Source organism: Carcharhinus amblyrhynchos, unplaced genomic scaffold (assembly GCF_965287045.1).
Source record: "Carcharhinus amblyrhynchos unplaced genomic scaffold, sCarAmb.v2.hapA chromosome_159, whole genome shotgun sequence".
Classification (NCBI taxonomy): domain Eukaryota; kingdom Metazoa; phylum Chordata; class Chondrichthyes; order Carcharhiniformes; family Carcharhinidae; genus Carcharhinus; species Carcharhinus amblyrhynchos.
The window spans coordinates 86152-112500 of NW_027649899.1; the positions used below are offsets into that span (position 1 = coordinate 86152).

Sequence of the window (26349 nt, forward strand, 5' to 3'; positions counted from 1 at the left end):
CAATAAGGTCCCCTCTTAGCCGCCTTCTTTCTAGCGAAAACAACCCCAAATCCCTCAGTCTCTCCTCATAGGACCTCCCCTCCATACCAGGCAACATCCTGGTAAACCTCCTCTGCACCCTCTCCAAAGCCTCCACATCCTTCCTGTAATGTGGGGACCAGAACTGCACACAATACTCCAAGTGCGGCCGCACCAGAGTTGTGTACAGTTGCAACATGACGCTGCGACTCCTAAATTCAATCCCCCTACCAATAAACGCCAAGACACCGTATGCCTTCTTAACAACCTTATCTACTTGACTCCCAACTTTCAGGGATCTATGTACACATACACCTAGATCCCTCTGCTCATCCACACTATTCAGAGTCCTCCCGTTAGCCCTATACTCGACACATCTGTTATTCCTACCAAAGTGAATTACCTCACACTTCTCCGCATTAAACTCCATCCGCCACCTCTCGGCCCAGCTCTGCAACCTGTCTAAGTCTTCCTGCAAACTATGACACCCTTCCTCACTATCTACCACACCTCCGACTTTGGTGTCATCAGCAAATTTACTAATCCACCCAACTATACCCTCATCCAGAACATTAATAAAAATTACAAACAGCAGTGGCCCCAAAACAGATCCCTGAGGCACACCACTCGTAACCGAACTCCATGATGAATATTTACCATCAACCACTACCCTCTGTCTCCTATCAGCTAGCCAATTCCTGATCCAATTTCCTAGATCACCCCCAATCCCATACATCTGCATTTTCTGCAGAAGCCTACCATGGTGAACCTTATCAAACGCCTTACTAAAGTCCATATATACCACGTCAACTGCCTTACCCCCATCCACCTCTTTGGTCACTTTCTCAAAAAACTCAATAAGGTTAGTAAGGCACGACCTACCCGCTACAAAACCATGCTGACTATCTCCAATTAATTCATTACTCTCCAAATAACTATAAATCCTATCCCTAATAATTTTTTCTAAAACCTTGCCCACAACAGAAGTGAGACTCACCGGTCTATAATTCCCGGGGAAGTCTCTGTTCCCCTTCTTAAACAATGGGACAACATTCGCTAACCTCCAATCTTCCGGTACTATACCAGAGGCCAACGACGACCTGAAGATCAGAGCCAGAGGCTCTGCAATCACTTCTCTTGCCTCCCAGAGAATCCTGGGGTAAATCCCATCCGGACCAGGGGACTTATCTATTTTCAAACCCTCCAGAATATCCAGCACATCCTCCTTATCAACTGCAATACTGTCTATTCTACTCCCCTGCAACCCTGTGTCCTCCTCAGCTATATTCTTGTCCCCCTGCGTGAACACCGAAGAGAAATATTGGTTCAATGCCTCACCAATCTCTTCCGGTTCCACACACAACTTCCCTCTACTGTCTATAACTGGCCCTAATCTTGCCCTAACCAACCTTCTGTTCTTGACATACCTATAGAACGCCTTAGGATTCTCCTTAATCCTATCAGCCAAAGTCTTCTCATGTCCTCTTTTAGCCCTTCTCGGCTCACTCTTCAACTCCCTCCTAGCCAATCTAAAGCTTTCTAATGCACTACCTGAGCCCTCACGTCTCATCCGAACATAAGCCTCCTTTTTCCTCTTAGAACATAGAACATAGAACATAGAACATTACAGCGCGGAACAGGCCCTTCGGCCCACGATGTTGCGCCGACCAGTCTTATTTCTAAAAAAAAAACATTGACCCACTAATCTAAACCAATCCCTTTTCGTCCATAAACCTATCCACCAATCTCTTAAACGCCCCCAAACTAGGCGCATTTACAACTGCAGCAGGCAGGGCATTCCAGTCCCTCACCACCCTCTGGGTAAAGAACCTGCCCCTGACATCCGTCCTATAACTACCCCCCCTTAATTTAAAGCCATGCCCCCTCGTGCTAGCTTTCTCCATCCGAGGAAACAGGCTATCACCATCCACCCTATCTAAACCTCTAATCATCTTATATGTTTCTATAAGATCCCCTCTTAGCCGCCTTCTTTCCAGTGAAAACAACCCCAAATCCCTCAGTCTCTCCTCATAGGACCTCCCCTGCATACCAGGCAACATCCTGGTAAACCTCCTCTGCACCCTCTCCAAAGCCTCCACATCCTTCCTGTAATGTGGGGACCAGAACTGCACACAGTACTCCAAGTGCAGCCGCACCAGAGTTGTGTACAGTTGCAACATGACGCTGCGACTCCTAAATTCAATCCCCCTACCAATAAACGCCAAGACACCGTACGCCTTCTTAACAACCTTATCTACTTGATTCCCAACTTTCAGGGATCTATGGACACATACACCTAGATCCCTCTGCTCCTCCACTCTATTCAAAGTCCTCCCGTTAGCCCTATACTCAACACATCTGTTATTCCTACCGAAATGGATTACCTCACACTTCTCCGCATTAAACTCCATCCGCCACCTCGCGGCCCAGCTCTGCAACCTATCCAAGTCACCCTGCAAACTATGACACCCTTCCTCACAATCTACCACACCTCCGACTTTGGTGTCATCAGCAAACTTACTAATCCACCCAACTATACCCTCATCCAGATCATTAATAAAGATTACAAACAGCAGTGGCCCCAAAACAGATCCCTGAGGCACACCACTCGTAACCGAACTCCATGATGAATAATTACCATCAACCACCACCCTCTGTCTCCTATCTGCTAACCAATTCCTGATCCAAGTACCTAAATTACCACCAATCCCATACATCTGCATTTTCTGCAGAAGCATACCATGATGAACCTTATCAAACGCCTTACTAAAATCCATATATACCACATCTACTGCCTTACCCCTATCCACCTCTTTGGTCACCTTCTCAAAGAACTCAATAAGGTTAGTAAGGCACGACCTTCCCGCTACAAAACCATGCTGACTATCTCTAATCAATTCATTACTCTCCAAATAACTATAAATCCTATCCCTAATAATTCTTTCTAAAACCTTACCCACTACAGAAGTAAGACTCACTGGTCTGTAATTCCCAGGGAAGTCTCTGCTCCCCTTCTTAAACAATGGGACAACATTCGCTGTCCTCCAATCTTCCGGTACTATACCAGAGACCAACGACGACCTGAAGATCAGAGCCAGTGGCTCTGCAATCACCTCTCTTGACTCCCATAGAATCCTAGGGTAAATCCCGTCTGGACCAGGGGACTTATCTATTTTCAACCCATCTAGAATATCCAACACATCCTCTGTATCAACTACAATACTTTCTATTTTACACCCCTTCACCCCAGTGACCTCCTCAGCTACATTCATATCATCCTGCGTGAACACCGAAGAGAAATAATGGTTCAATGCCTCTCCAATCTCTTCCGGTTCCACACACAACTTCCCCCTACTGTCTGTAACTGGCCCTAATCTTGCCCTAACCAACCTTCTGTTCTTGACATACCTATAGAACGCCTTAGGATTCTCCTTAATCCTATCAGCCAAAGTCATCTCATGCCCTCTTCTAGCCCTTCTTAACTCCCTCTTCAACTCCCTCCTAGCCAATCTAAAGCTTTCTACTGCACTACCCGAGCCCTCAAGCCTCATCCGAACATAAGCCTCCTTCTTCTTCCTAACCAACAAATCAACTTTTTTTGTGCACCACGGTTCCCTAGCCCTACCATTTCCTCCTTGCCTGACAGGGACATACCTATCACAGACCCACAGTAGCTGCTCCTTGAAAAACCTCCACATTTCAGACGTTCCTAGTCCCTGTAATCTCCTAGTCCAATCAATGCTTCCTAATTCTCTCCTAATGGCCTCATAATTACCTTTCCCCCAGCTAAAACTACTGACCCGAGGTTCATGCCTATCCCTTTCCATCACTAAGGTGAACGTAACCGAATTGTGGTCACTATCACCAAAAAGCACACCAACTTCCAAGTCTAGCACCTGGTCTGGTTCATTTCCCAGCACCAAGTCCAATATAGCCTCACCTCTAGTTGGCCTATCTACATATTGAGTCAAAAAACCTTCCTGCACACTTTGAACAAAAACTGACCCCTCTAACGAGCTAGAGCTATAGCAATTCCAATCAATGTTAGTAAAGTTAAAATCCCCCATAACAATTACCCTATTACTTTCACTCCTAACCAGGATCGTCTCTGCAATCCTTTCCTCAACCTCTCTAGAACTTTTTGGAGGTCTATAAAAGACTCCCAACAGGGTGACCTCTCCTCTCCTATTTCTAATTTCTGCCCATACTACCTCAACAGACAAGTCCTCATTAAACTTCCTCTCCGACACTGTGATATAGTCCTTGACCAATAATGCTACTCCACCCCCCCTTCTACCTCCTTCTCTACTCCGACTAAAGCATTTGTACCCCGGCACCTGCAACATCCATTCCTGACCCTGCTCTATCCACGTCTCTGAAATGGCCACAACATCAAAGTCCCAGGTACTGGTCCACGCTGCAAGTTCATCCACTTTATTGCGAATACTCCTCGCGTTAAAGTATATACATTTCAAACCTCGCTCCGCCCCACCCCCACAATGCCGTGCAATGCCGTCCCCTTCTATGCCCCCCTCACTTTCACCCCCTCTACTCAGGATCCCACCCCCCCTCTGAATCAGTTTAAACCACTCCGCATAACCTTCACAAATTTACCCCCCAGGATATTTGTTCCCCTCTGGTTCAGATGTAGACCATCACTCTTATAGAGATCCCATCTTCCCCAGAATGAGCCCCAATTGCTCAAGTAATTAAACCCCTCCCTCCTGCACCATCCCCTCAGCCACAAGTTCAAACTTTCCCTCTCCCTATTCCTCTCTAAACTATCCCGTGGCACAGGCAAGAGTCCAGAGATAACCACTCTGTTTGACTTGGCCTTTAGTTTCCATCCCAACTCCATGAAACTCTGCTTAATATCCCCTTCCCTTAGCCTCCCTATGTCATGTGTCCCCACATGAATTATAACTTGGGGTTGATCACCCTCTCCCCTAAGAGTCTTGAATATCCTCTCTGACACATCCCGGACCCCAGCCCCTGGTAAGCAACACACCAGCCCTGAATCCCTACCCTTACTACCAACTCTCCTATCCGTCCCCTTAACTGTAGAGTCCCCAATCACGAGGCCCAATCTCTTACATCCCCTAACCACCTGAGCTTTTACAATAGGCTCACCCCCAGAGACCTGCTCCCTTTGGCTATCCCCAGTTGATTCCTCCTCAACTGTAGCCTCCAGGACCGAAAACCTATTTTGGAGGGGAACAGCCCCAGGGGATTCTCCTCTTAACCAACGAAAAAACTTTTTTGGTGCACCACAGTTCCCTAGCCCTACCAATTCCTCCTTGCCTGACAGGGACATACCTATCACAGACTCGCAGTAGCTGCTCCTTGAAAAAACTCCACATTTCAGACGTTCCCAGTCCCTGTAATCTCCTAGTCCAACCTATGCTTCCTAATTCTCTCCTAATAGCCTCATAATTACCCTTCCCCCAGCTAAAACCACTAGCCACATGTGGAATCATACTAATGCTCTTTTAATTCACAGGTTTTAAGTCGGTCCGCCTTGTTGTCCAACGAGGGGCATACACGCGATGGGTCGTACTAGGGCTGCTCTTGGGTGTTCGAGAATAGCCTAGTGTTTCATGTCGTTAGTGTGTGCTTAAACTGGACCAGATGCTGGGCAACACAACAGCTCAGTGACTATCACTGTTTGCTGTGCAGACACATGGATTTGGGCCAGTGTCTGTGGGAGTTTGCGCATTCTCCCCGTGCTTGCGTGGGTTTTCTCCGAGAGCTCCGGTTTCCTCCCACACCCCAAAGATGTGCTGCTAGGCTGATTGGAGGTAATAAATTGTCCCTAAATTAGTTTCCCTCAATGTGGAATGCCATAAACATAGACAAGGGTCATGGGTGGAGGGGGGACTGGTAATGTTAAAATGGCGACGCGGGCTCGTTGGGCCGAAGGGCCTGTTTCCCGGGCTGTTTTTGTTCTTTGTTCTTTGCTTCAATGCAAGGATTATAACGGGCAAGGCAGATGAACTTAGAGCCTTAATGCTTGTGTGGAACTTGGATGTGGTTGCAGTGATGGAGACGTGGTTAAAAGGACTGGCAGCTGAGTATTCTGGGGTATATGTTTTAGGTGAGACAGAGGAGGGGCTAAAAGAGGTGGGGGGAGTAGCAATACTGGTTAGGGAGCATATTACAGTCGTACAGAGAGTGGGCAATTTAGAAGAGTCATGTAACGAGTCACTGTGGTTGGAGCTCAGAAACAGGAAGGGCGTAATCACTATGCTGGGGGTATACTAGAGGCCTCCCAACAGCCCACGGGAAGTTGAGGAATGGATATGTAAGGAGATTTTGGATAGGTGCAGAAAAAATAGGGTTGTTGTCGTGGGAGACTACAATTTCCCTTTGTATAGACTGGAAATCGCTGAGGGCTGGGGGTCTGGACGGGGAGGCATTTATAAAATGCGTACAGGTATGTTCTTTGGAACAATAACTGTTGTCCTACAGGTAAGGTGCTGAATTGGGGAAAGGCTAACTATAGCCGGATTAGGCAGGAATTGGTGGCCGTTGATTGGGAGAGGCTGTTTGACAGTAAATCCACATCTGGCTTGTGGGAGTATTTTAAGGAACAGTTGATGGGGCTGCAGGACAGGCATGTGCCTGTAAAAAGGAAAGATAGGAGAGGTAGGATTCGGGAGCGTGGATAACCAGGGAAATTGAGGATCTGACCAAAAAGAAAAGAGGTGTATGTTAGGTCCAGGCAACTAAAAACAGACAGGGCCTGATGGCATCTCTCCTAGACTGCTCAGGGAGACAAGAGATGAAATTGCTGGGCCTCTGATAGAAATCATTGTCTCTTCACTGGACACAGGTGAGGTCCCTGAGGATTGGAGGATAGCGAATGTGGTCCCGTTATTTAAGAGATAACCCGGGTAATTCTAGGCCGGTGAGCTTGACGTCCGTGGTAGGGAAGTTGTTGGAGAGGATTCTTAGAGATAGGATGTATGCACGTTTAGAACGGAATAATCTCATTAGCGATATACAGCATGGTTTTGTAAGAGGGAGGTCTTGCCACACAAATTTGGTGGAGTTTTTTGAGGAGGTGACATAAACGGTTGACGAGGGAAGAGCCTTGGATGTTGTCTATATGGATTTCAGTAAGGCGTTTGACAAAGTCCCTCATGGCAGGTTGGTGCAAAAGGTTAAAGGGATAAAAAGAGAGCTAGCTAGATGGGTAGAGAACTGGCTTGGCCACAGGAGACAGAGGGTATCAGTGGAAGGGTCTTTATCCAGCTGGAGGTCTGTGACCAGTGGTGTTCCGCAGGGCTCTGTATTGGGACCTCTGCTATTTGTGATATATATAAATGATTTGGAAGAAGGTGTAACTGGTGTGATCAGTAAGTTTGCGGATGACACGAAGATGGCTGGACTTGCGGATAGCGATGAACATTGTCAATGGCAGAACCATCAGGAGTATAGACACACAGAGGGACCTGGGTGTACAAGTCCACAGACCCCGAAAGGTGGAGAAGGTGGTGAAGAAGGCATATGGCATGCTTGCCTTTATTGGACAGGGTATAGAGTATAAAAGCTGGAGTCTGATGTTACAGCTGTATAGAACGTTGGTTAGGCCACATTTGGAACACTGCGTCCAGTTCTGGTCGCCGCACTATCAGAAGGACGTGGAGGCTTTGGAGAGAATACAGAGAAGGTTTACCAGGATGTTGCCTGGTATGGAGGGTCTTAGCTATGAGGAGAGATTGGGTAAACTGGGGGTGTTCTCCCTGGAAAGACGGAGAATGAGGGGAGACCTAATAGAGGTGTATAAAATGATGAGGGGTATGGATAGGATGAACAGTGGGAAGCTTTTTCCCAGGTGGGAGGTGATGGTCACGAGGGGTCACAGGTTCAAGGTGAGGGGGGTGAGGTTTAACACAGATATCAGAGGGATGTATTTTACACAGAGGGGGGTGGGGGCCTGGAATGCACTGCCAAGCAGGGTGGTGGAGGCGGACACGCTGGGATGGTTTAAGACTTATCCGGATAGTCACATGAACAGACTGGGAATGGAGGGATACAAACGAATGGTCTAATTGGACCAATGAGCAGTGCAGGCTTGGAGGGCCGAAGGGCCTGTTTCCTGTGCTGTACTGTTCTTTGTTCTAAGGTTCTATAAAGCTGCAATCACTTGCCAAGTTTTAAACTCAATGCCCCTTGTAAAGGCTGCCAGCTCCCTGCCATATCAGTTTAAACCCTCCCCTAAACACTCCAGCATGTACCTCCCCAAGTATATCCGTTCCAATGGGATCCTTCAGCACTGTTCAGTATCAACTATCTCTAACAGATCCTTTCTGTCACTCACCAGATCCAAAGACACCTCCGATTGTAGCCTCTGTTGCGTTGATGTAGCCCAGACTGTGACACACAACATGTGCATCCACAATGTCCCAGTTATCATCACACACCGTGCCCCACTCGCCATTGTAATAGATTTCCACACGCCCCTCGCTGGGTAATCGACCCCCAGACAATCGCAGCTCTCCGTACTCCACACCTGATAACACAGAGGCAACTGGTCAACTGGGGGAACCATCACACAGAGATCCGGAATATCAGACCCTCCTCCCTGGAACTGGATAATCCGGAATATCAGACCCTCCTCCCTGGAACTGGATAATCCGGAATATCGGACTCTCCTCCCTGGAACTGGATAATCCGGAATATCGGACTCTCCTCCCTGTAACTGGATAATCCGGAATATCGGACTCTCCTCCCTGTGACTGGATAATCCGGAATATCGGACTCTCCTCCCTGTGACTGGATAATCTGGAATATCAGACTCTCCTCCCTGTGACTGGATAATCTGGAATATCAGACTCTCCTCCCTGTAACTGGATAATCCGGAATATCAGACCCTCCTCCCTGGAACTGGATAATCCGGAATATCGGACCCTCCTCCCTGTGACTGGATAATCTGGAATATCAGACTCTCCTCCCTGTGACTGGATAATCCGGAATATCGGACTCTCCTCCCTGGAACTGGATAATCCGGAATATCAGACCCTCCTCCCTGGAACTGGATAATCCGGAATATCGGACTCTCCTCCCTGTGACTGGATAATCCGGAATATCGGACTCTCCTCCCTGGAACTGGATAATCCGGAATATCAGACCCTCCTCCCTGGAACTGGATAATCCGGAATATCGGACCCTCCTCCCTGTGACTGGATAATCTGGAATATCAGACTCTCCTCCCTGTGACTGGATAATCCGGAATATCGGACTCTCCTCCCTGGAACTGGATAATCCGGAATATCAGACCCTCCTCCCTGGAACTGGATAATCCGGAATATCGGACTCTCCTCCCTGTGACTGGATAATCCGGAATATCGGACTCTCCTCCCTGGAACTGGATAATCCGGAATATCAGACCCTCCTCCCTGGAACTGGATAATCCGGAATATCGGACTCTCCTCCCTGGAACTGGATAATCCGGAATATCAGACCCTCCTCCCTGGAACTGGATAATCCGGAATATCGGACCCTCCTCCCTGGAACTGGATAATACTGGGAACGTTTTGATTTGATTTATTATTGTCACATGTATTAACAGAGATAGAAAAGGATTGTTTCTTATCCGCTGTACAGATCAAACATACCGTTCAGACACAGAAACCCCACAGTACAGAAAGAGGCCCTTCAGCCCATCGAGTCTGCACTGACCACAATCCCACCCAGACCCTACCCCCAAACTGTATATATTTTACCCACTAATCCTCTCTAACCTACACATCTACAGTCAATTTTACCACGGCCAATCAACCCAACCCGCACATCTTTGGACTGTGGGAGGAAACCGGAGCACCCGGAGAAAACCCACACAGACACGAGGAGAATGTGCAAACTCCACACAGTGACCCGAGCCGGGAATTGAACCCAGGACCCTGTGAAGCAGCTGTGCTAACCACTGTGCTACCGTGCCGCACCCCCCGCCCCCCCCTTCCCCGCCCCCCTGCCCCCCTGCCCCACCCCCACCCCACCCCCCTGCCCCCCCACCCCGCCCCCCCACCCCCCCGCCCCCCTGCCCACCCCCACCCTGCCCCCTCACCCCCCTGCCCACCCCCACCCTGCCCCCTCGCCCCCCCTCCCCACCCCACCGCCTCGCCTCCCGCCCCCCCGCCCCCCCACCCCGCCCCCTCGCCCCCCCACCCCCCTGCCCACCCCCACTCTGCCCCCCTGCCCACCCCCACCCTGCCCCCCTCGCCCCCCCACCCCGCCCCCCCGTCCCCCCCACCCCCCTGCCCACCCCCACCCCGCCCCCCCACCCAGCCCCCTCGCAACCCCACCCCGCCCCCTCGCCCCCCCTCCCCGCCCCTCGCCCCCCCCTCCCCGCCCCCTCGCCCCCCTCCCCGCCCCCTCACCCCCCCTCCCCGCCCCCCCTCCCAGCCCCCTCGCCCCCCACCCCCCCCCACCCTGCCCCGCCCCCCACCATTCTTAGAGAAGGAAGTGAGAGAGTGCAAAGTGTAGTGTTACAGTCATAGCTCAGGTGCAGAGAAAGATCAACTCCATGGAACAGAGATCCAGCTATAAAGAAAAGTAGGATGCAGTATGAGAGGAAACTAGATCAGAATATAAAAACAGATAGGGTGAAAACTGCCAATGTTGTTCCTTTATGGAGTCATAGAGTCACGCAGGTTTACAGCAGGGAAACAGGCCCTTCGGCCCAACTTGTCCATGCTGCCCTTTTTTTAAAACCCCTTAAGCTAATCCCAATTGCCCACATTTGCCCCATATCCCTCTATACCCATCGTACCCATGTAACTGTCTAAATGCTTTTTAAAAGATAAAATTGTACCCGCCTCTACTACTGCCTCTGGCAGCTCGTTCACCACCCTCTGTGTGAAAAAACTACCCCTCTGGACACTTCTGTATCTCTCCCCTCTCACCTTAAACCTGTGCCCTCTAGTTTTAGACTCCCCTACCTCTGGGAAAAGATATTGACTATCTCGCTGACCTGTGCCACTCATTATTTTATAGACCTCTATAAGGTCACCCCTCAGCCTCCTACACTCCAGAGAAAAAAGTCCCAGTCTACATAAGGACATAAGAAATAGGAGCAGGAGTTGGCCATCTAGCCCTTCGAGCCTGCCCCGCCATTCAATAACATCATGGCTGATCTGAAGTGGATCAGTTCCACTTTCCCGCTTTCTCCCCATAACCCTTAATCCCCTTGTCGGTCAAAAACCTATCTACCCGTGACTTAAATATATTTAGCGGGGCAGCCTCCACCACTTCAACGGGCAGAGAATTCCAGAGATTCACCACCCTTTGAGTGAAGAAGTTCCTCCTCAACTCTGATCTAAACTGCACCCCCCCCCTTTATCTTGAGGCTGTGCCCTCTAATCCTGCTGTCCTTTCTAAGCGGGAAGAGTCTATCCAGCCTCTCCTTATAACTCAATCCATCAAGTCCCGGTAACATCCTAGTAAATCTTTTCTGCACTCTTTCTAGTTTAATAATATCCTTTCTATAATAGGGTGACCAGAATTGTACACAGTATTCCAAGTGTGGCCTTACCAATGTCTTGTACAACTTCAACAAGACGTCCCAACTCCTGTATTCAATGTTCTGACCAATGAAACCAAGCATGCCGAATGCCTTCTTCACCACTCTGTCCACCTGTGACTCCACTTTCAAGGAGCTATGAACCTGTACCCCGAGATCTCTTTGTTCTGTAACTCTCCCCAACACCCTACCATTAACTGAGTAAGTCCTGCCCTGGTTCAATCTACCAAAATACATCACCTCACATTTATCTAAATTAAACTCCATCTGCCATTCGTCAGCCCACTGGCCCAATTGATCAAGATCCTGTTGCAATTGGAGATAACTTTCTTCACTGTCCACTATGCCAGCAATCTTGGTGTCATCTGTAAACTTACTAACCATGCCCCCTATATTCTCATCCAAATCATTAATATAAATGACAAATAACAGTGGACCCAGCACCTCATTGTTCCTGTGGAGCTGAGTCGAGAGGCAGCGATTTTTGGGCGTGCGAGGAGGCAAAAATAAGGTATATTTTTCTGTTTATTCCGTTTAACTTTTTATTTTTAGTGTTAAGTCGCGAGTTTCGGCGGTTTTTTTTTAAATTAGTTAGAAAGCGGAAGTCGTCACTAGGACGCTTACCGGTAGTTGTAGTTTTTTTTTTCGTGCCCCTAACCCTATAAATTAGTGCAGAGAGGATTCCCGATTCTCTACACTGGTAGAGAATCCCACCCTTCCACCTCCTCTAACCTAATTATAAGTGTGAGGGAAGTTTTTTTTTATATTTTTATTTTTCTGCTGGTAATTGATTCAGGGATGGCAGTTCAGGCTGTAAGCTGCATCTCCTGTGGGATGTATGTAGTGAGGGACTCCAGCAGTGTTTCAGGTGATTTTACTTGTAGGAAGTGTGATAGATTGCAGTTTCTGGAGGAGCGTGTAAAGGAGCTGGAGGTGGAATTAGAGGAGCTCCGCATAATTCGGGAAGTGGAGGAGGACATAGATAGGAGTTATAAGGAGATAGTCACTCCTAGAAATAAGTCTTGGGTCACTGCCAGGAAGAGGGGCAAAAAGCAGTTGGGGGGACAATCCCCTGGGGCTGTTCCCCTCCAAAATAGGTTCTCGGTCCTGGAGGCTACAGTTGAGGAGGAATCAACTGGGGATAGCCAAAGGGAGCAGGTCTCTGGGGGTGAGCCTATTGGCAAGCCTCAGGTGGTTAGGGGTAAGAGATTGGGCCTCGTGATTGGGGACTCCACAGTTATGGCGACGGATAGGAGAGTCGGAGGTAAGGGTAGGGACTCTGGGCTGGTGTGTTGCCTACCAGGGGCTGGGGTCCAGGATGTATCGGACAGGGTATTCAGGACTCTTAGGGGAGAGGGAGATCAACCCCAAGTTATAGTTCATGTGGGGACACATGACATAGGGAGATTAAGGGAAGGGGATATTAAGCAGAGTTTCATGGAGTTGGGGTGGAAACTAAAGGCAAAGTCAGAAAGAGTAGTTATATCTGGACTCTTGCCTGTGCCACGGGATAGTTTAGAGAGGAATAGGGAGAGGGAAAGTTTGAACTCGTGGCTGAGGGGATGGTGCAGGAGGGAGGGGTTCAGGTACTTGAGCAATTGGGGCTCATTCTGGGGAAGGTGGGACCTCTATAAGAGGGATGGTCTACACCTGAACCAGAGGGGAATCAATATCCTGGGGGGTAAATTTGCAAAAGCGATGCAGGAAGGTTTAAACTGATTCGGAGGGGGGGAGGGATAGTGAGGAAAGGGGGTGAAAGTGAGGGGGGCATAGTTGGGGAATGCAAGGCACGGCATAGTGGGGGTGGGGCGGAGCAGGGTTTGAAATGCGTGTACTTTAATGCGAGGAGTATTCGCAATAAAGTGGATGAACTTGCAGCGTGGATCAGTACCTGGGACTTTGATGTTGTGGCCATTTCTGAGACATGGATAGAGCAGGGTCAGGAATGGATGTTGCAGGTTCCGGGGTACAAATGCTTTAGTCGGAGTAGAGAAGAAGGTAGAAGGGGGGGTGGGGTAGCATTGCTAGTCAAGGACTGTATCACAGTGTCGGAGAGAAAGTTTGATGAGGACTTGTCAGTTGAGGTAGTATGGGCGGAGATTAGAAATAGGAGAGGAGAGGTCACCCTGTTGGGAGTCTTTTATAGACCTCCTAAAAGTTCTAGAGAGGTTGAGGAAAGGATTGCGGAGACAATCCTGGTTAGGAGTGAAAGTAATAGGGTAATTGTTATGGGGGACTTTAACTTTACGAATATTGATTGGAGTTGCTATAGTTCTAGCTCGCTAGAGGGGTCAGTGTTTGTACAAAGCGTGCAGGAAGGTTTTTTGTCTCAGTATGTAGACAGGCCAACTAGAGGTGAGGCTATATTGGATTTGGTGCTGGGAAATGAGCCAGACCAGGTTCTAGACTTGGAAGTTGGTGTGCATTTTGGTGATAGTGACCACAATTCGGTTACGTTCACCTTAGTGATGGGAAGAGATAGGCATGAACCTCGGGTCAGCAATTTTAGCTGGGGTAAGGGCGATTATGAGGCTATCAGGAGTGAATTAGGAAGCATGGATTGGATTAGGGGATTACAGGGACTGGGAACGTCTGAAATGTGGAGTTTTTTCAAGGAGCAGCTACTGCGAGTCCTTGATAGGTATGTCCCTGTCAGGCATGGTGGATTTGGTAGATCTAGGGAACCGTGGTGCACTAAAAGAGTTGAGTCGATGGTTAAAAAGAAAAAGGAGGCTTATGTTCGGATGAGATTGGAGGGCTCAGATAGTGCACTAGAAAGCTTTAGATTGGCTAGGAGGGAGTTGAAGAGTGAGTTGAGAAGGGCTAAAAGAGGACATGAGAAGACTTTGGCTGATAGGATTAAGGAGAATCCTAAGGCGTTCTATAGGTATGTCAAGAACAGAAGGTTGGTCAGGGCAAGATTAGGGCCAGTTACAGACAGCAGGGGGAAGTTGTGTGTGGAACCGGAGGAGATTGGAGAAGTATTGAACCAATATTTCTCTTCGGTGTTCACGCAGGGGGACATGAATATAGCTGAGGAGGACATTGGGTTGCAGGGGTGTAAAATAGACAGTATTACGGTTGATAAAGAGGATGTGCTGGAAATTCTTGAGGGGCTGAAAATAGATAAGTCCCCTGGTCCGGATGGGATCTACCCTAGGATTCTCTGGGAGGCTAGAGAGGTGATTGCAGAGCCTCTGGCTCAGATCTTCAGGTCGTCATTGGTCTCTGGTGTAGTCCCGGAGGATTGGAGGATAGCGAATGTTGTCCCATTGTTTAAGAAGGGGAACAGAGACTTTGCCGGGAATTATAGACCGGTGAGTCTTACTTCTGTTGTGGGCAAGGTTTTAGAAAAAATTATTAGGGATAGGATTTATAGTTATTTGGAGTGTAATGAATTGATTAGAAATAGTCAGCATGGTTTTGTAGCGGGTAGGTCGTGCCTGACTAACCTTATTGAGTTTTTTGAGAAGGTGACCAAAGAGGTGGATGGGGGTAAGGCAGTTGACGTGGTATACATGGATTTTAGTAAGGCGTTCGATAAGGTTCACCATGGTAGGCTTCTGCAGAAAATGCAGATGTATGGGATTGGGGGTAATCTAGGAAGTTGGATCAGGAATTGGCTATCAGATAGGAGACAGAGGGTGGTGGTGGATGGTAAATATTCATCATGGAGTGCAGTTACGAGTGGTGTGCCTCAGGGATCTGTTTTGGGGCCACTGTTGTTTGTAATTTTTATTAATGATCTGGATGAGGGTATAGTTGGGTGGATTAGTAAATTTGCTGATGACACCAAAGTTGGAGGTGTGGTAGATTGTGAGGAAGGGTGTCATAGTCTGCAGGGAGACTTAGATAGGTTGCAGAGCTGGGCCGAGAGGTGGCGGATGGAGTTTAATGCGGAGAAGTGTGAGGTAATTCACTTTGGTAGGAGCAACAGATGTGTCGAGTATAGGGCTAACGGGAGGACTTTGAATAGTGTGGATGAACAGAGGGATCTAGGTGTATGTGTACATAGATCCCTGAAAGTTGGGAATCAAGTAGATAAGGTTGTCAAGAAGGCGTACGGTGTCTTGGCGTTTATTGGTAGGGGGATTGAATTTAGGAGTCGCAGTGTAATGTTGCAACTGTACACTACTCTGGTGCAGCTGCACTTGGAGTACTGTGTGCAGTTCTGGTCCCCGCATTACAAGAAGGATGTGGAGGCTTTGGAGAGGGTGCAGAGGAGGTTTACTAGGATGTTGCCTGGTATGGTGGGGAGATCCTATGAGGAGAGACTGAGGGATTTAGGGTTGTTTTCGTTGGAAAGAAGGCGGCTAAGAGGGGATCTTATTGAAACATATAAGATGATTAGAGGTTTAGATAGGGTGGATAGTGATAGCCTTTTTCCTCGGATGGAGAAAGCTAGCACGAGGGGGCATGGCTTTAAATTAAGGGGGGGTAGCTACAGGACGGATGTCAGGGGTAGGTTCTTTACCCAGCGGGTGGTGAGGGATTGGAATGCCCTGCCTGCTGCAGTTGTAAATGCGTCTAGTTTGGGGGCGTTTAAGAGATCTCTGGATAGGTTTATGGACGAAAAGGGATTGGTATAGGCTAGTGGGTCATTGTTTTTGTAACTGGTCGGCGCAACATCGTGGGCCGAAGGGCCTGTTCTGCGCTGTAATGTTCTATGTTCTATGTTCTATGTTCTATGATCCCTGAGGTACACCATAAGAACATAAGAAATAGGAGCAGGAGTAGGCCATCTAGCCCCTCGAGCCTGCCCCGCCATTCAATAAGATCATGGCTGATCTGTCGCTGCTCAGTTCCACTTTCCCGCCCTCTCCCCATAACCCCGCCCCCCCTTTATCTTGAGGCTGTGCCCTCTAGTCCTAACTGGAGGCCGCTGGTCACAGGCCTCCAGTTTGAAAAACAACTGTCTACAACTTGTATCCATTTAGATCCCTCACCCTGGGTCCCGTGAGATTTAACTTCAAGCAACAACCTACCATGCGGTACCTTGTCAAAGGCCTTGCTAAAGTCCATGCAGACAACAGCAACTGCACTGCCCTCATCTCCTTTCTTGGTTACCCCTTCAAAAAACTCAATCAAATTTGTGAGAGATGATTTTCCACTCACAGTCTCCCACCTGTGGCCAGTGATGATGCAATATCTGAGCCAGTGCTCCCACAATTTCTTCTCTATCTCACACAGTGTTTATTAATATACCTGGTCAGAGCCAGGAGATTTATCCACCTCTAATACACTCATCATCTCCTCATCGCCTTTAGTAAGGTGTTTGATAAGGTTCACCATGGTAGGCTTCTGCAGAAAATGCAGATGTATGGGATTGAGGGTAATCTAGGAAATTGGATCAGGAATTGGCTAGCAGATAGGAGACAGAGGGTGGTGGTTGATGGTAAATATTTGTCATGGAGTTCGGTTACGAGTGGTGTGCCTCAGGGATCTGTTTTGGGGCCACTGTTGTTTGTAATTTTTATTAATGATCTGGATGAGGGTATAGTTGGGTGGATTAGTAAATTTGCTGATGACACCAAAGTCGGAGGTGTGGTAGATTGTGAGGAAGGGTGTCATAGTTTACAGAGAGACTTAGACAGGTTGCAGAGCTGGGCCGAGAGGTGGCAGATGGAGTTTAATGTGGAGAAGTGTGAGGTAATTCACTTTGGTAGGAATAACAGATGTGTTGAGTATAGGGCTAACGGGAGGACTTTGAATAGTGTGGATGAACAGAGGGATCTAGGTGTGTGTGTACATAGATCCCTGAAAGTTGGGAATCAAGTAGATAGGGTTGTTAAGAAGGCATACGGTGTCTTGGCGTTTATTGGTAGGGGGATTGAATTTAGGAGTCGCAGGGTCATGTTGCAACTGTACACAACTCTGGTGCGGCCGCACTTGGAGTACTGTGTGCAGTTCTGGTCCCCACGTTACAGGAAGGATGTGGAGGCTTTGGAGAGGGTGCAGAGGAGGTTTACCAGGATGTTGCCTGGTATGGAGGGGAGGCCCTATGAGGAGAGACTGAGGGATTTAGGGTTGTTTTCGCTGGAAAGAAGGTGGCTAAGAGGGGACCTTATTGAAACATATAAGATGATTAGAGATTTAGATAGGGTGGATAGTAATAGCCTTTTTCCTCTGATGGAGAAAGCTAGCACGAGGGGGCATGGCTTTAAATTAAGGGGTGGTAGTTATAGGACGGATGTCAGGGGTAGGTTCTTTACCCAGCGGGTGGTGAGGGATTGGAATGCCCTGCCTGCTGCGGTTGTAAATGCGCCTAGTTTGGGGGCGTTTAAGAGATCCGTGGATAGGTTTATGGACGAAAAGGGATTGGTTTAGGTTAGAGGGTCATTGTTTTTTAACTGGTCGGCGCAACATCGTGGGCCGAAGGGCCTGTTCTGTGCTGTAATGTTCTATGTTCTATGTTCTACTGTAATGCGAACCTTCCTCAATATATCGGCACTAGCCTTCTCAGCTTCCCAAGTCTTCATGTCTTTTTCCATGGTAAACACAGTGGAGAAATATTCATTGAGACCTTCAACCATCTCGAGGGACATAGAGGGACATCGATAAGCTGCAGAGCTGGGCCGAGAGGTGGCAGATGGAGTTTAATACGGAAAAGTGTGAGCTGATTCACTTTGGTAAGAATAACAGGAGTACAGAATATAGGGCTAATGGAAGGACTCTTAGTATTGTTGAAGAGCAGAGAGATCTCGGGGTACATGTGCATAGCTCCCTGAAAGTTGGCACCCAGGTTGATAAGGTTGTTAAGAAGGCGTACGGTGTGTTAGCTTTTATTGGTAGAGGGATTGAATTTCGGAGCCGTGAGGTCATGTTACAACTGTACAAAACTCTGGTGCGGCCGCACTTGGAGTATTGTGTACAGTTCTGGTCGCCGCATTATAAGAAAGATAGGACATAGAACATAGAACACTACAGCACAAACAGGCCCTTCAGCCCACAAGTTGCGCCGATCATATCCATACCTACCAATCTATAGACCTATCTATAACCCCCAATCCCATTAAACCCCATATACTCATCCAGAAGTCTTTTAAAAGACCCCAGCGAGTTCGCCTCCACCACCACTGACGGCAGCCGATTCCATTCACTCACCACCCTCTGAGTGAAAAACTTACCCCTAACATCACTTCTGTACTTTCCTCCCCGCACCTTAAACCTGTGTCCTCTCGTAGCGACCATTTCAACCCGGGGAAATAGCCTCTGAGAGTCCACCCTATCTATTCCTCTCAACATTTTATAGAAGAACAAAGAACAACACAGCACGGGAAACAGGCCCTTCGGCCCAACGAGCCCATGCCGCCATTTTAACATTGTGAGTCCCCTCTTCCACCCATGACCTTTGTCTACACTTATGGGACTCCACATTGGAAACCAGATTGAGGGGAAACTAATTTAGGGACAATTTGTTACCTCCAATCAGCCTAACAGCACATCTTTGGGGTGTGGGAGGAAACCGGAGCACCCGGAGAAAACCCACGCAAGCACGGGGAGAATGCGCAAACTCCCACAGACACCGGCCCAAATCCATGTGTCTGCACAGCAAACAGTGATAGTCACTGAGCTGTTGTGTTGCCCAGCATCTGGTCCAGTTTAAGCACACACAACGACGTGAATGGTTGTATTCGGATTGGCGGTTGGTGACTAGTGGGGTGCCCCAGGGGTCGGTGCTGGGGCCTCAGCTATTTACCATTTATATAGATGATCTGGAGGAGGGAACCGAGTGTAGGGTGTCGAAATTTGCTGATGACACCAAGATTGGTGGAACGGCAAATTGTGCGGAGGGTGTGGAGAGTCTGCAGAAGGATCTAGATAGGCTGGGCGAATGGGCCAGGAAATGGCAAATGGAATTTAATGTTGGCAAGTGCGAGGTGGTCCACTTTGGTAGGAATAATGGTAGGAAGGACTATTACTTACGTGGAGAAAAACTGCAGCAGGCGACGGTGCAGAGGGACCTCGGGGTCCTTGTGCATGAGTCGCAAAAACCCAGCTTGCAGGTGCAGCAGGTGGTCAGGAAGGCGAATGGGATGCTGGCCTTCATAGCGAGGGGGATTGAATATAAAAGTAGGGAGGTCTTGCTGCAGCTGTATAGGGCATTGGTGAGGCCGCAGCTGGAGTACTGTGTGCAGTTTTGGGCGCCGCACTTACGCAAAGATATTTTGGCCTTGGAGGGAGTGCAGAGGAGGTTTACTAGGCTGATACCGGAGTTGAGGGGGTTGAGCTATGAGGAGAGGCTGAATAAACTAGGCTTGTACTCGTTAGAGTTTAGAAGAATGAGGGGAGATCTCATTGAGACGTATAAGATGATGAATGGGATGGATAGGATAGAGGTGGAGAGACTCTTCCCGCTCAAAAAAGACAGTAGGACTAGGGGGCACAGCCTCAAGATAAAGGGGAGGCGGTTTAGAACGGAGTTGAGGAGGAACTTCTTCACTCAAAGGGTGGTGAATCTCTGGAATTCTCTGCCCGTTGAAGTGGTGGAGGTTACCTCGCTGAATATATTTAAGATGTGGGTAGATAGGTTTTTGGTAGGCAAGGGGATTAAGGGTTATGGGGAGAGGGCGGGAAAGTGGAACTGAGCCACGACAGATCAGCCATGATCTTATTGAATGGCGGGGCAGGCTCGAAGGGCTAGATGGCCTACTCCTGCTCCTATTTCTTATGTTCTTATGTACTAGGCCACTCTCGAAATATCCAAGAGCAGCCCACGCACGACCCACCGTGTGCATGCCCCTCGTTAGACAACAAGGTGGACCGACTCACCTGTGGAGTAAAAGAGACAAAACATCAACACATGTAGCATTAGATTTCCAGTAACGTCCCGAGGCTCTGACCCTTTTTAAAACCGTCTCCTCTAACCCTCCATCCCTGTTTCACTCATGTGCCTATCTAAGTAAACCTTAAGTCCAGCGTGCCTGCCTCCACCACCTTACTTGGTAGTGCATTCCATACCCCCACGACCCTCTGTGTGAAAAACCTTCCTCTAGCATCCAAATTATACTTCTCCCCCCTCACCCTTAGCTCGTGACCCCTCATGATATTTGTCTCCAATCTAGGGAAAAGCCTGCCACTGTTTATTTATACCCTTCATTATTTTATACACCTCTATCCGATCCCCCCTTAATCTCCGTCTTTCTAAGGAAAAGAGCCCCAGTTTACCCAATCTTTCCCCATAACCCAGTCCTTCCATACCAGGCAGCATCCTGGTAAACCTCCTCTGCACTCTCTCCAGGGTCTCCATGTCCTTCCGGTAGTAAGGTGACCAGAACATAAGAACATAGAACATAGAACACTACAGCACAAACAGGCCCTTCGGCCCACGAGTTGCGCCGATCACATCAACTCCTATCTATAACCCCCAATCCCATAAAACCCCATATACTCATCCAGAAGTCTTTTAAAAGACCCCAGCGAGTTCGCCTCCACCACCACTGACGGCAGCCGATTCCATTCACTCACCACCCTCTGAGTGAAAAACTTACCCCTAACATCACTTCTGTACTTTCCTCCCCGCACCTTAAACCTGTGTCCTCTCGTAGCGACCATTTCAACCCGGGGAAATAGCCTCTGAGAATCCACCCTATCTATTCCTCTCAACATTTTATAAACCTCTATCAGGTCGCCTTTCAACCTTCGTCTCTCCAGGGAGAAGAGTCCCAGCTCCCTCAACCTATCTTCATAAGGCATGCCTCCCAATCCAGGCAACATCCTTGTAAATCTCCTCTGCACCCTCTCAATAGCTTCCACATCCTTCCTGTAGTGAGGCGACCAGAACTGCGCACAGTACTCCAGGTGGGGTCTGACAAGGGTCTTATAAAGTTGCAGCATTACCTCCCGACTCCTAAACTCAGTCCCTCGATTAATGAAGGCCAGTACACCATACGCCTTCTTGACCACCTCCTCCACCTGCGAGGCCGATTTAAGAGTCCTGTGGACCCGGACCCCAAGATCCTTTTGCTCTTCAACACTACCAAGACTCCTGCCCTTGATAGTGTACTCGTTCATCCCATTGGTCCTGGCAAAATGGACCACTACACATTTATCCGTGTTGAAGTCCATCTGCCACTTCTCCGCCCAGTCCTGCATCCTATTTATGTCCCGCTGCAACTTTTGCCATCCTTCCAGACCATCCACAACACCACCGACCTTTGTGTCATCGGCGAACTTACTAACCCATCCCTCCACTTCCTCATCCAGGTCATTTATGAAAATGACAAACAGCAAGGGTCCTAGAACAGGTCCCTGGGGCACTCCACTGGTGACTGACCTCCATTCAGAAAAAGACCCATCCACAACCACTCTCTGCCTTCTGCAGGCAAGCCAGTTCCGGATCCACAAGGCCAAAGGCCCTTGGATCCCATGCCCTCTCACCTTCTCAAGAAGTCTTGCATGGGGGACCTTATCAAACGCCTTGCTGAAGTCCATGTAAACCACGTCCACGGCACTTCCTTCGTCAATGTGTTCAGTCACATTATCGAAGAACTCAACTAGGCTTGTAAGGCACGACCTGCCCTTGACAAATCCATGCTGACTATTCCTGATCACGTCAAACCTCTCCATAAGAAATAGGAGCAGGAGTAGGCCATCCAGCCCTTCGAGCCTGCCCCGCCATTCAATAAGATCATGGCTGATCTGTCGTGTCTCAGTTCCACTTTCCCGCTTTCTCCCCATAACCCTTAATCCCCTCTCTTATCAAAAACCCATCAACCCGCGTCTTAAAAATATTTAGCGAGGCAGCCTCCACCACTTCAACGGGCAGAGAATTCCAGAGATTCACCACCCTTTGAGTGAAGAAGTTCCTCCTCAACTCCGTTCTAAACCGCCCCCCCTTTATCTTGAGGCTGTGCCCCCTAGTCCTACTGTCCGTCCTTTCCACACCCTCCGCACAATTTGCCTTTCCCCCAATCTTGGTGTCATCAGCAAATTTCGACACCATACACTCGGTTCCCTCCTCCAGATCATCTATATAAATGGTAAATAGCTGAGGCCCCAGCACCGACCCCTGGGGCACCCCACTAGTCACCATCCGCCAATCCGAATAGCACCCATTGACCCCCACTCTCTGCCTCCTATTTGACAACCAATCCTCTATCCATGCTAACACCCTACCCCCAACTCCATGCCCCCTAACCTTCTGTAATAACCTCTTGTGAGGTACCTTGTCAAACGCCTTCTGAAAATCTAGAAAGACCACATCCACCGCCCTAGACACATCCTCATAGAACTCCAGTAAATTTGTCAGACACGACTTCCCCTTAACGAAACCGTGCTGCGTCTGCTCTATCAAGCAATTCCCCTCAAGATGCCTCGCTATTTTCTCCTTGGATGCAGTACTCCAAATGCGGTCTAACCAACGTTCTATACAACTGTAGCATTAGACGCCAGCTCTTATACTCTAGACCCTTTCCTACAAAGGCTAACATTCCGTAAGCTTTCTTTGCAACCTTCTCCACCTGGGTTGCCACCTTCAGAGTCTTGTGCACTTGCACTCCCAGGTCCCTCTGCATTTCTATACTCTTAATTGGTCTACCTTTTATCATGTAACTCCCCGCTACATTGTTCATACAGGGCAGGAGCTAGGTTGTGAAAGAGATTGGTGTGTCCTGATGTTATTCATGCTTTCTGAAAGCCTTCTGATCAAACTGTGGAACAATGGAAATGATTCTCACTGCTCGACAACTTCAAGAGAAATGCCAGGAATAACATTAACTTCTCTGCATGGACTTCATTGACCTGACAAGGTTTTTGAATTAATTAATTGGAAGACCCTGTCAAAGGCTGGCTGCCCAAATAAATTTACAACATCCTCCGATACCTTCATGACAAGATGTCAGCGACAGCCCTTACTGATGGAAATGGGATAGAACACTTTTTGATCAAGACTGGAGTCGAGCAGGGCTGTGTCATTGCCTCCACCCATTTCTCCATCCCCATCGCCACCATCCTCCACTCCGCCAAGAACAAGCCCCCAGCAGAACGGCCACTATCCACAGGACGGACGGAAAACTCCACCAGCCGAAGCCCAAGAGGAAAACGATGCCGCCACCACTCCCAGAACCCCAATATGTGGACAACATTGCCATCTCTGCTCTCCCAGAAGAGAACCCCCAAACCACACCCGAACCCTCAAAGAACCTCTATCAGGTCGCCTCTCAACCTTCGTCTCTCCAGGGAGAAGAGTCCCAGCTCCCTCAACCTATCTTCATAAGGCATGCCTCCCAGTCCAGGCAACATCCTTGGAAATCTCCTGTGCACCCTCTCAATAGCTTCCACGTCCTTCCTGTAGTGAGGCGACCAGAACTGCACACAGTACTCCAAGTGAGGCCTGACAAGGGTCTTATAAAGTTCCAGCATTACCTCCCGACTCCTAAACTCAATCCCTCGATTAATGAAGGCCAGTACACCATACACCTTCTTGACCACATCCTCCACCTGCGAGGCCGATTTAAGAGTCCTGTGGACCCGGACCCCAAGATCCTTCTGCTCTTCAACGCTACTAAGACTCCTGCCCTTGATAGTGTACTCCTTCATCCCGTTGGTTCTGCCAAAATGGACGACTACACATTTATCCGCGTTGAAGTCCATCTGCCACTTCTCCGCCCAGTCCTGCATCCTATTTATGTCCTGCTGCAACTTTTGCCATCCTTCCAGACCATCCACAACACCACCGACCTTCATGTCATCGGCGAACTTACTAACCCATCCCTCCACTTCCTCATCCAGGTCATTTATGAAAATGACAAACAACAAGGGTCCCAGAACAGATCCCTGGGGCACTCCACTGGTGACTGACCTCCATTCAGAAAAAGACCCATCCACAACCACTCTCTGCCTTCTGCAGGCAAGCCAGTTCTGGATCCACAAGACCAAAGGCCCTTGGATCCCATGCCCTCTCACCTTCTCAAGAAGTCTTGCATGGGGGACCTTATCAAACGCTGCAACATGACTTGCCAATTTTTAAACTCAGGCCGATGAAGGCAAGCATGCCGTGTGCCTTCTTGACTACCTTCTCCACCTGCATTGCCACTTTCAGTGACCTGTGTACCTGTACACCCAGATCCCTCTGCCTATCAATACTCTTAAGGGTTCTGCCATTTACTGTATATACTCAAGAAGGAAAATTGAATGGCAAAAAGAGGGTATGAGGTGGTTTTGGCTGAGAGAATTAAGGTGAATCCAAAGGGATTTTTTAAGTATACTAAAGATAAAAGAATAACGTGAAGAGAATGGGACCCCTCAAGAACGAAAGCAGGCACCTCTTGAACTGCAGGAGATAGAACATAGAACATTCCAGCACAGTACAGGCCCTTCGGCCCTCGATGTTGTGCCGACCAGTGGAACCAATCTAATGACCCTCTAACCTAAACTATTCCAATGTTATCCATATGCCTATCCACTGACCATTTGAACGCCCTGAAAGTTGGCGAGTCCACAACTGCTGCAGGCAGGGCATTCCACGCTCTTACTACCCTCTGAGTAAAGAACCTACCTCTGACATCCGTCCTATAATTACCACCCCTCAATTTAAAGCTATGTCCCCTTGTGTTAGCCATCACCATCCGAGGAAAAAGGCTCTCACTGTCCACCCTATCCAATCCTTTGATCATCATGTGTGCCTCAATTAGGTCACCTCATAACCTTCTTCTCTCCAATGAAAATAACCTCAAGTCCCTCAGCCTTTCCTCATAAGACCTTCCCACCATACCAGGCAACATCCTGGTAAACCTCCTCTGCATCCTTTCCAATGCCTCCACATCTTTTGGGATGAAGGAGTACAATATCAAGGGTAGGAGTCTTAGCTGTGTTGAAGAGCAGAAGGATCTTGGGGTCCGGGTCCACAGGACTCTTAAATCGGCCTCGCAGGTGGAGGAGGTGGTCAAGAAGGCGTATGGTGTACTGGCCTTCATTAATCGAGGGATTGAGTTTAGGAGTCGGGAGGTAATGCTGCAACTTTATAAGACCCTTGTCAGACCCCACTTGGAGTACTGTGCGCAGTTCTGGTCGCCTCACTACAGGAAGGATGTGGAAGCTATTGAAAGGGTACAGAGGAGATTTACAAGGATGTTGCCTGGATTGGGAGGCATGCCTTATGAAGTTAGGTTGAGGGAGCTGGGACTCTTCTCCCTGGAGAGACGAAGGTTGAGAGGCGACCTGATAGAGGTTTATAAAATGTTGAGTGGAATAGATAGGGTGGATTCTCAGAGGCTATTTCCCCGGGTTGAAATGGTCGCTACGAGAGGACACAGATTTAAGGTGCGGGGAGGAAAGTACAGAAGTGATGTTAGGGGTAAGTTTTTCACTCAGAGGGTGGTGAGTGAATGGAATCGGCTGCCGTCAGTGGTGGTGGAGGCGAACTCGCTGGGGTCTTTTAAAAGACTTCTGGATGAGTATATGGGGTTTAATGGGATTGGGAGTTACAGATAGTTCTATGGCCTGGTAGATATGGATGTGATCGGCGCAACTTATGGGCCGAAGGGCCTGTTTGTGCTGTAGTGTTCTATGTTTATAGAACCTTAGTTAGGTTGCACTTGGAATATAATGTTCAATTCTGGTCACCACACTATCAGAAGGATGTGGAGGCTTCGGAGAGGGTACAGAAAAGATTTACCAGGATGTTGCCTGGTATGGAGGGCATTAGCTATGAGGAGAGGTTGGAGAAACTTGGTTTGTTCTCACTGGAACGATGGAGGTTGAGGGGAGACCTGATAGAAATCTACAAGATTATGAGAGGCATGGACAGAGTGGATAGTCAGAAGCTTTTTCCCAGGGTGGAAGAGTCAATTACTGGGGGCACAGGT

At 48.6% G+C, this 26349-nt stretch overlaps 1 protein-coding gene across 1 annotated transcript in view; it reads right to left on the minus strand.

Annotated features, from left to right (window-relative positions):
- LOC145338744 (galectin-3-binding protein-like) overlaps positions 1-26349 on the minus strand; it is a 79941-nt gene that overhangs the window by 53110 nt on the left and 482 nt on the right. The window contains exon 2 of the mRNA XM_080183132.1: positions 8342-8533. Coding sequence (XP_080039258.1) covers positions 8342-8533 — 192 coding nt within the window. The remainder of the gene's footprint in view (positions 1-8341; positions 8534-26349) is intronic.